At 32.3% G+C, this 11,713-nt stretch overlaps 1 protein-coding gene across 1 annotated transcript; it reads left to right on the top strand.

Moving 5' to 3' along the window:
* Positions 1–1,151: 1,151 nt before the first annotated feature.
* Positions 1,152–4,672, top strand: LOC140447015 (uncharacterized). The gene is made up of 2 exons (XM_072539602.1): positions 1,152–1,289; positions 4,266–4,672. The coding sequence occupies exons 1-2, from the start codon at positions 1,278–1,280 to the stop codon at positions 4,566–4,568; spliced, it is 315 nt and encodes a 104-aa protein (XP_072395703.1). The 5' UTR covers positions 1,152–1,277; the 3' UTR covers positions 4,569–4,672.
* The last annotated feature ends 7,041 nt before the right edge of the window (positions 4,673–11,713 follow it).

Raw genomic sequence — 11,713 nt, 5'->3', positions numbered from 1 at the left:
TACTTAACTGTCCAGTGTCCGCTTTATAATTTAATGTGTTTTTATTTTTGTTAATGTAATACATCTCAAGAAATAATCTACTTTTGTAGTTATCAGTCTGTGCCAAAATGTGAGCTTTGTCCTAGTCTAGCATATGACCAGTGTTTTCATAGTGCTCAACCATTGCGCAAGTATTTTTTCCCAAACGGCAATCACTTTTATGTTGTGTGATGCGTTGTTTTAGCCATTGTGATGTTTGACCAATGTAGTATTTTGACATTCTAAACACGGTATTTCATAAACGACATTACTTTTATATAAGGTTGGTACTGGGTCTTTGATTTTTGTTTGCTGTTCATGGTATTATATTTAGCTATACTAATATTAGAAACATTTTTGAGTATAGATATGACAGAATGAGTTAGACCATTAATAAAGGGGAGTTTTTTATATTTGATTGATTTGTTGTTAGAATCATGGACGGAACCGTCATAGAAATTAGTGCTGTAAATCAGTTTTTTTTAATTTGTTTAGGATATCCAGATTTTTTTAATAAATTTAAATTTTTAATAAATTTAATTTTTTTTACGTTTTTTACGAAAACTTTTACGTTTTCGGTTTCATTATTCCCCCTACAATATGTTTCCAAAATTTAAATATAATAATACCGAAGAAACCCAGTGGCAATTTAGAATATTTTAGACATATCTAAAGTTTTATAACACTGTTTCTTGACACTTACAGATTTTTGTGTACTATCAATAAAACTCATACTCACTTTGTATGTTTCTCTTTACAAAATCCACATTAACACTTTCTATATCGATTTAACAAGTAACAAAATTAAGGGATGTAAAATAATGAATAAAAACTGGGAACTCACGAAAGAACCGCTAAAAATTTCAGAGAGCATAACATATCTGTACACAAAGAAGAGATTACAAGTAAAAAACACCTACGAATTTTAAGACACTGCACTAAAGCCTCATATATATTTTTGTGGAAGTACATCTTCTGCTCGCTTTATTTGTTTTTGTTTACTAAAGCCACATTAACAATTTTAGATTCACTTAGCAACTGAATAAAATAAGGGTGTGATATGATATCCTCGAAAGCATGATGCAAGATTCCATAAAGTTAACCACAGTCCCCAAAGAATGTGTTATCATATATTATTTTTCATTTATGCAACGGCATACCGGTTATAGAAGGCTTTTGTGACTATATATATACCGGGTGGAGTCTGGGATAGGATATAGTTCAAGTCTGCTCTTGATCCAGAACAAACCACATACAACATGAAATTCTTAGTAAGTTGAGTTTTAGTATTTTTATATTGAGTACATAGATATAAACGTATAAAATAATTTTCTATATGTTTTACTATCTTTTCAGTATAATCTTTATTTACGGTTTGTGTCATAGGTCTTCCTTATATATTTATTATTCTTATATTAGACTTAGGTCTGTCTTAAATCTGTAGTCGTATTTTTTAAGTTGTCTACCAGATATTTCGCCATATTTTAAAAGTTCTTAAAGTATTTTAAAAATTCTAGTAATGTGGTGCCCCTTAGTCTTCAATTAATTTCTTTCTACGGGTTCCATTTCTGTAATATCCTGTATATTACAAAGATGTCTTATTCGGTTACTTGGTGTTATGCCTATTAATGTTGTTTAGCAATTGATCGCAAATCTTTTATTTTTGACATTTTAAATATTATTTTTTTTTCTGCTGTATCTGCTACCGTTTCTATCGCATATGTCACTATTATGACAATGTATAGATGGTATGGACAAATGCTAATACCTTTAAAATTTCTTTTGTTGTATTTTTCTAAATATTTTAGCTACAGTATTTCTAACAGTATTAGCCATATTTCTTCAAAAATAATATCCTTTTCATTTTCCAGCGTATTTTTATACTATAAAAAAAACTGAAAATTGTACGCCCTTATCTTTTAACCTCTACCACTTGATTATTTGTGATTTTTTCCTATATTTTAAATTCATTTCGCTTCTTACTTCAATGTCCAGCACAAGTAATTCATTTTGGTCATTAATTTTTACAATCTCATTAACTATTGCCTTGTAGCCATGATCTGTGCCTATATTTCTCTTATATTTTCATAGTCTATTTGCATGAACAAAAAATTTTCATTTAAATTCTATCATCTGTTCTGTAGGTCCTTCACCTTCGGCACTTGTGTAATCCATTTATTTCTTGTTCACTGTTATTCGAGATTCGAGATTCGTTTATTAAGTTTCCTCTACGCATTTGTTCTTTTAGATAAGTAACTATGTGCCCATAGTTGTAAGCCATAAGTAAAAAAGGCAACATAAATAGTTAAATATTTTCGTAACATAGTCCTGACCAAGTCAATTTGATTCAAGGTTTGTTTGTGCTGTTATAGTCTTCGTCGTTCATCTCTAGATATGTTGTGTTTTTTTTTTCGATTTCGACAACTTTTGCCTGTGTCACCGGTAAGAATTACGCCATCGTCATGTCGCAGATGATTCAGATTTTTTTAATATATATTTAAGTATATTACAATCTTCTCTGCATTTAACATATAACACGAAGCCATATTTTAACATGGCTTCATATATTTCATTTCTCCAGGATCTTATGGACCATTTTTTTACATATGAAACTCCATATCGTTTATTTCTATCCATATGCTGCGACTGGCTCTTTAAACATGTCTGTATTTTAATTCTTTATTTTAATTCTTCTTTTTTATATATATTAATATTGCTTTAACCTTCCCTAATATTGTTTTTGCGTTAAACAAATATTCATTTATAATATTTGTAAGTATATATGTATAGCGTTTACAGGCCTTTTAGACCCATTACTAGATCGATCATTTCCATCGTTTTCTATTCTTAACTGTCAGCTTCCAATGTTTGATTCCATCACCACATCTCATGATGAAGTTATTTTTTTTTACTCTTATTTTTGTATTACGAGTTACGTCTTTGTACCTAAGTACATATATTAGTCCACCTTCTCGAATTTTACAACTGATCCATCCTCCACCTCTAATTTTAAGCAGCCCCTGGTGTTTATTCCTTTTTTGCCCGAAATTTCTATGTATTTGGATTTATTAATATTAACTTTCAGTCCCATTTTAGTGCTTTCCCGAATCAGTCTTTTTACTACATTTGTCAGTTCTTTTTCAGTTCTTGCAATGAGAACCCAAGCATTGGTGCTCTTTGTAGAAAAAGTACTAGACCTTTTAATCTCACTAATCCTTACAATTTTTTATAGAATTATATTGAAAAGCAAGATAGATCACGGATCTCCTTGGCAAATACATTGTTTCACTTCGAATTTTTCTTAGACTGTACCATTGTAACACATATTAACTTGTTTCTTTCTATTGTATTGTAAGCGGTCTTGTAACCAATGAAAATTACTTATTATAAGTAACTCCAATATTGTATTCATAAGAATTGATCAGGATTTATTTTAACATAAAAATTTGATTCATTGTTGATCTTCCCTTGCGAAATCCTCTCTGGTATTCTCCTTGATTCTAGTATGTTATTTATTTTTATCTGTTTTTCAATTCTTTCTACTTTATTTCCAACCTGAGTTAATTTGTTTTTTTGTTTCTTCCAATTATTGCTTTATCTTCATATTTTCATTTTTTAGCGCTATCATCTCTTCTCTGTATTCCTTTTTCTCTGTATTTTTTTTCTGATGTCCTTTAATTCTTCCATCATATTCTTGAAGATATTTATGACGTCATCCTCATCCTCTGATTCTTCTTCCTTGGTTTTCTTTTGCTTGGGGTTCTGGCAGTTTGTTTGCTCCGCAGGAAAGGTAAAGTTGACCCTCTATATAGTCTCTTCTTTGCTTCTGTCGAGTAAATATCACTATCTTGTGTGCATCATATCTGTTTCTAAGAACCGCGAAAGGAACTAGATTTGCTTCAATCGCTCAGAAATCCATTTCCTATCAGTCCTCAGTTAGCAGATTTATTCTTAACTTTTGCAACGCCGCAAATCTAACGGACGGAGTTCCACCATTGTTTACTGACTGACTGTTTAGAATTGTAAAAAACCTCACTTTTATCACTTTAAACAGTAGTTTTTACTGAAAGCGATTTTTTTCTCAGCAATTTCTCACTGCTCTATTACTATGACTTTTTAAGTTCATATATTTTGTAAAAAAAAACGTAAATTAGTAGGAGAAAAACAAATTTACTGTTACCTATTTAGTACACCATTGCCGTTTTATCATTTATAATATTTATTACTAATAAATCGTATCTTTACAGGTTGCTCTCGCTATCTTGGCTTTCGCCACCTACGCCCAAGCCTCCATTCTCGGTCTTGGTCTTGGAATCAACCCACTCGCCCTTAGCCCAATCGGTCCCTCTGGAATCGTAACAGGAGCTGGAGCCGCCGGCCCATCTGGCGTCGTAACCGGAGCCGGAGCCGCTGGACCCGCTGGTATTGTAACTGGAGCTGGAGCCGTCGGACCAACCGGACCCAACGGAATTGGTATTCTTGGAGTACCCGGATTGGGATTGGGATTAGGACATGGCTTGGGATTGAGATTGGGATTGGGATTGCACTGAAATGTTGGAAATTAGGCTGCTTGACATGGAGATAAATTAATGTAATTTAAAAAAATAATAATAATAATAAATTGTAAATATACAACAATTTGGTGTTTTTATTGAATTTTGTAGAATATAATATTATTAATAAAGGTGTTTATTATCTTTCAATACAGACATGAAAAAAATATGCACTAATAATATGAAATAATCAGTGGAAGTGTGAAAGATCAGTTGGTACTGACTTCAAGAAGTTTATATTTTTGTTTTTTATCAGTATTACTATTAATTATTGTGAGTTCAGTTATTATCTGCTATAAATGTACCATGGCTTATAAAGATTTACTTGAATCGGTGATTCATTCGGTGATGCTGTATAACTACTGTCTGGTGACTTCCTACAGGCATTACCGGTTATTCCTCTCTTTACATATGCGGTTGAGAGTAATTCATGTTTAGCACAATGGTTTTTATGGTGAACTGTCGAAACAATTCAATTGACCATTAAGATAAGAGTACAAGTGCAAAATTATTTATCGGCATAAATATTTTCCAAACATTTGCTAAATATTGGAAAGGTTGAAATGAAACTGCAGCCAACTACACAATGCATCAAACTTCTAGATAAATTCTGCACTTTTGTTGAGACCAAACATGAATTAATTGCAAGTGTCTTCTTGGTTATACTAAATAATTACTTGAATCATAATTAGCTAATTAAGCGCGCAAGTTTGGAGCGAAAAATGTTGATGTTAACGAAATTAACTTCTAGATTCCAACTTTTCAGTTGTTAGCAGGTGATCTGATATCTTATAACTCAGTCGACAGTACTGTTAGAACAGAGGACAAAATCCCTTTCTAACAAGGTGCCACACGACCCCCTTTGTTATTTAAAATTTTCGAGGGGGTGGTTATAATTCAAAGGAGGTGTTGGAAGGGGATAATATTTTCACACTGTATATTGTCAATTTAAGAATAAAAATCGACCTGTTTCAGATTTTTTTCAGATAGTACATAATAACGCTAAAAATGAATTTATTCCATACATATGGACCGCATGGCATAATAATTACCTGTGTTGAATTCCCAAAAAACTCTTTCCATATAGTTTCATAATAAGCAACGATCCTTTAAAAAATGTAAAAAAAAATAGAAAAAAGATTTAAGTGATTATGAATATTCATCTCACCATAACATATGGTGCCGTTTATGAATTTTTCATCGCCTAGAAGGTCTCTGAAACGTTGATCACAATCACAGACATGCAAGCAGATGGTTTATCACCTTTTTGAAATCTCTATTTTAAACCATGTATTTATTGAAGAACCCTCGTATGATTTTCAATCTTATCAGTATAAAATATTTATATATTATAAATATCTTAATGACTGTTTCCATATTGAGTAAATCATACACAGAGTGTAAGGTCATATACTCACGTTGTTCGAGTTTTTCTCTACTAATAATATCTTTTAAAACCGCATTTACATGATTCATTATCCAAGTAATACTATAAATATTTATTTACTTTAATTAAGTTTTTTATGTTTTAGTATGGTTTGCATGATTATATCAGCAAATTCAGATTAAATAATAAGTTAATAGTTAGAATCAAATACAACACAAAACAACACTACAAATAAATCAAAGAGGAATGTTAGGTTGAATATCCGATTTGCGGAATCCTTATGACTCATAACAAAAGAGAAATAAATAAACAAGATACAAAAAAAGGTAACAATCATTAACTGCAATATAACGTCACAAGCAGGAAAGAAGTGGAGTTTACAGAAGAAATGGACAGTAATATTCAAATATTAGAATATTAGACTATGAGAAAACTTCTTTTTCTTTTTAGTTCCATGACCGTTATCGATCGTCGGATTTCATGTTGGCTACCATATTCGCTACCGTGACTTTATTGACAGCAGCTCTAAATAACGATGTAGTTGATTTTCCATACCATTGCCTTAGATTTTTCAGCCGTGATGTTCTTCTTCTACCAGGACCACGATCACCTTGGATCTTTCTCTGAATGATCAGATGTAAAAAATAATATTTTTCAGGGTGTCTCATAATGTGACCGAAGTATTCCAGCTTGCGTTTCTTTATTATATTGACCATTTGTGTTGTTTGGTTCAGGCGACTAAGGACCTCCTCATTTTTAACTCTGTCGACCCAGCTTATTTTCAGTAGGCGTCTGTATACCCACATCTCAAAGGATGTCAAGCGTTTAAGGATAGCTTTAGTTAGAGTCCACGCTTCCACTCCATATAGCACGACAGGAAAGATGTAGCAAGATGTCATTCGAACTCTAAGGTCAATGCTAAAATCGTACCTTTCTCATTTTTACAAAGGCAGCTCGGGCTTGTTCTATTTGGCTTTTAATTTCTGCGGTTGGTTCCCAGCTCTCATTGATATTACTGCCCAGATACACGAGTTTCTCTACTCTGTAGAGACCTCCAGTGTGGCATCTCCGACTTTTATACCGGAGATATATGAGAAAACTGGGTACACGTAAAATCACCAATTATCATAAATGCATTCATAGATAATCAAAACTCATCAACGCAATAAAATCAGGATTTTAAAATAGACCTGAAGCGTTTTAAAAACTGATCACTGGCCTAACTGCACCACGTGGCAGTTGATAATCATTAAATGATTGCAAACTGCCAAGATTTGCTAATCTGAAAAAATAATCCAAATATGAATTTATTAAATGCAAGGATTAGGTTGCTGGTATTTAAGAACTCTACTAAACTCTATTATTAATACCTCCAATTACGCAAAAAGGTTGAACTCCATGTGCCATTGGTCCTTTAATATGGATAGTGAACTGATAATTGATTACATTCTGGGCTAATGCAGACGAAAACCGATGGATATCAATAATTAAAAATTTCAATTATAAAAGACTATAAACGGTTTTATAACGTTTTTTTATAGTTGTGTGTGTAGATAGTGGATGGCATTAGAACTTGTCTATTTGCCACATAATATTTGTATATTTTTTTATTATTATTATTAAGGATAGGATAGGGATAAAAACATGGCCACTCGTTTTTTGTCTAGGGACCCATCAAGACATTTTTATTAAGACAAACTAGACTAGGTCACGGGCAGGAGATATTAACAAATGGGGTACAACAGAGGTTTGGATTCTAATTACATAATGTTTGTAAACACATTTATATACACATATATATATATATATACATATATACACACATATTTAACCATAACACATATGAGCTAAATATCTATTTTTGCTTCTAAAACAAACTTGATTAAAAGGTTGTATATTTCTTTCTCTTGTTGTGCTAATAAAGTAGGAATGTTAGTTGGTAGACTTACAAACTTTTTCAGTTCTTGGTACACCATATCTGTATGTGCAGTATATTTTTTACACTCTAAGAAAATGTGATTTATATCGGCTAAAGGTTTTTCTGGACAGTGAGGACAACACTGAGAATCTAAGATACCAATCCTAAACAAATGTGCTGGAAAGCGACCATGATTAAGTTTTAAACGTGATATAATTGATGACTTATATCTATTATAATCCCACGAATTAATGTAAGGAATGTTCGTCGGTAAAACCGGTTGAAGTTTAAAATAGAGGTTCTCTGATGTAGTTGAAAATTTACTGTACTGAGTTTTCCATCTAACCCTAACATCAGCCTTATATAAATTAATATGATCTGATGGGTTGCACATGTTTACTTCCAATTCTGAGTCAAGTGCTTTTTTAGCTGCTAGATCAACTGCTTCATTCCCAGTTATCCCTGAATGACTTCTAACTCAGACTAATGTAACTCGTACACCATAGTCCTGCAGTTTATATAGACTATTTTTTATAGATAAAAGAATATTTTTGTTATAATGATTAAAAGGAGGGCTTTTGATGGCGTGCAAAACTGGGAGAGAGTCTGTCACAATTACCACAGATAAAGGTAAATTCATCTCGCACCAATCTAAAGCTTTCCTAATAGCTATAGCTTCTGCACTAAAAATCGATAATTAATGAGGGACTTGATATTGCTCAACATGGTTAATATTAGAAACTAAAAATGCACAGCCTGTTTTAAATCTTTTTTTGATCCATCCGTATAGATGATGATTTTATTCTCTCCTAAATTACAGAGTATAGATTTGAAAATTAATTTTGATAGAAATATATTATCTGGATAGTTTTTAATTATAATGGTTGGTTTAAATATTAAGGCTACAAAATCGATTTCGTAAATAGGATATTTTTTTGACTATGTATTAGTTCTTTATGTCTCTCAGTGTCAATAAAAGCATCAGCAAGAGGGGGAGACGTTTTAATTCTCCAATATTTGTTTGTAAGATTCTGGACCGCTCGGACCGCTTCTGGATCCCCCGTGGACCAAAAAGCTACCTACTGTCCTTACCAGCTTGAACTGATACAAAAAAGAAGGAATGCCCAGAACTCTCTTGGTACAAGCATTTGAGGAACTTATACAGACACAGCGTTATGACAAAATTCTCTACACAGATGCCTCCAAAGAAGAACAGGCCATCGGTTGTGCTGTCAGTACCTCAAATACAACAGTAGCAACATATCGGCTTTCTCCCAGATGCAGTATACACACAGCCGAACTGTATGGAATACTCAAGGCATTAGACTCACCCATTGCCAATATGCACCGATTCTCTCTCCGCCTTTGACTCAATCAGAAATATATACTCCATACATCCCATTGTACAGTGCATCCACAGTATCTGCCAACAGCAGTCAAAAAATGGTGTTTCAGTAACTATCATCTGGATACCATCCCATGTTGGTATCAATGGATATGTGAATGATGATCATGCAGCAAAACTGGCCTGCTCCTTAGAAAATATGGAAAACAGACAACTTCACCAAGACCTAAAAGCCAGTATCAAGAACAACGTACTAAGCACTTGGCAAACACACTGGAATGTGCAAAATACAAAACTACGCACAATTCAACCAACTGTTACCTCCATCACTATGCCTCAAATGAGCAGAAAAGACAATATTATTATCAGAAGGCTCAGAATAGGTCACACTCGTCTTACTCATGGATATCTGATGTCTGAAAACCATCCTCGCTGTGAACTGTAATGAATCCTTAACAGTCCAGCACATATTACTAGAATGCGTCAACTACAAACCTCAAAGAGACTACTACAAATTTCAAAATAATTTAAGTGATCTACTTGGTTCTACAAACATGTACAATGCCATAATTCGTTTCCTAAAAGACCGTCACCTTTACTACTTAGTGTAACTATATTAAGATGTTACTAATGTATCCTAACTTGTATATAAACAGATTGTATATGTATGTAAACATAAACATATTGTAATAAACTTGTACCAGTGTCAATGGCCCATAGTTGCCGAGACACTTTAATTTAAAATAAAAAAAAAATAAAAAAAAATTGTGAACCAAAAACAGTGCATAATTAACTTATTGTATGTCAATGTTACTTGATCGTTAGTAAATATTGACATATCGTAGTTAATATGGGTTGTCAATATTTTCTTAGAGTGTGGGTAACATTGACATCTGACACATTTACAAAAATAAAAATGGTATTACAATTTTGAAGTTTACAATTAAACTTTTACTCATCATTTACTCATATTATAGCAACCTAAAAATACGCGTAATTTCAAATATCGAAGTATACTTATATGCGAGAAAAAAAATATTTTGTGAAGATGTGTCAGTATTACCCGGATGTTCAATCACAAATTAACCCCTTAATTTGTAATCTCACATTATTCTTAACTTCTTAATCTATTATAGTTTCACCGTGTATAAGTGACATTGTAAAACCATATCGTATAATATTTTAATAATTAGTTCATTTACCTACAACTAAATAAATTGCCGAATAATATATTTTCTAATTGAACTTCCTAAGTGTCGCAATTAATGCGTGGATTAAATTGTAGGGTAAGCAAAGTTTGTTGGTATGGTATGATAGGAAGCAATAACCTCTGTGCTGAGGTATGAATTATTTGTGAGATTATAAATTGGGGATTTAAGCTCATGTGAGCGCAGTCTACAACAGTCAATCATAAGTAGTTACCTAACGAACATCATATTGTGTAATTACCAGTAGCTGTCAATAAATCGACACTTTTACTCCACAACTTCAACTTTATTATACCTATCATCGTCGACCGACAAGAAGCGGACAAAGGGGCATTTACAAACCGATTCGAACCTCAAATCCAAGTTCGAAACTTTCCACCGGATCTATCTTATTTCTTTTCAACTTGGTCTTAGTATACAACCCTTGGTTCTGTTATGCCAAGGGTGGACTTTCTTTTTATATGGCTTCGGCAGTTTGCCTTACAGCCAGTTACATGATCTTTTAATCCCATTAGGCGCAGTAAAAAGTTTTTGAATTATTTGCAATCGAATAGACTAAAATAGATAAATAGATAAATCCATCAAGGGTGGACAATAGGGATGTTCACTAATTTTTAAATATAGTTAAATTCAATTAAATTCAATAGATTATAAAATATATAAAAATATAGTAAACATGAAATTGTTTAAAAATATATATTTTTTAAGATAAATCAATTCTTAATTTTAATTTTGATGGAGGCTAGAAAAACGGCTCCTCTCAGCGAGGCTACGGTGTGTGATGTCAGCAGTCGTATCGACAACTTGTGTATACGTCTTTACGAAGTGTAACCAGTTCTTTAAGTATTTATACAGTGATAATGAAGCCAAATAAGTGGTGTTTGCTACAAAGAGAGGGAAAAACTAGAAAAGGCAGTTATTATGCAAGTTAGAAAAAAAAATAAATGCAAATATCTGTACCTCGGAAGGAATCAACACTATGTTCATTTTTAAAACTTTACAGGAGAGCAGTTTTAAACTTTTTTTTCACCAAAAAGTATTATTGCTGCAGCTATTTATTGAGATATCGAAACAATATTTTAATAGAACATTCTGTTTATTGTTATTCACATAATATATTTGTTATAATTAAAAACAAATTTGTTCCTGTGTTTTTAACCCTTTTAACGGAAATGGTGTTGTATCCATCTAATAAAGTTATTGTACTGTAAGAATTAGTATGGGGTATTCAATAAAAACTACAATCCTATTTGACTTTTACTGATAAAATTGATTTAACCATAC

Source organism: Diabrotica undecimpunctata, chromosome 7 (assembly GCF_040954645.1).
Source record: "Diabrotica undecimpunctata isolate CICGRU chromosome 7, icDiaUnde3, whole genome shotgun sequence".
Classification (NCBI taxonomy): Eukaryota; Metazoa; Arthropoda; class Insecta; order Coleoptera; family Chrysomelidae; genus Diabrotica; species Diabrotica undecimpunctata.
Note: the sequence above shows the minus strand (reverse complement) of the source record. Positions and strands in the feature narration are given on the sequence as shown.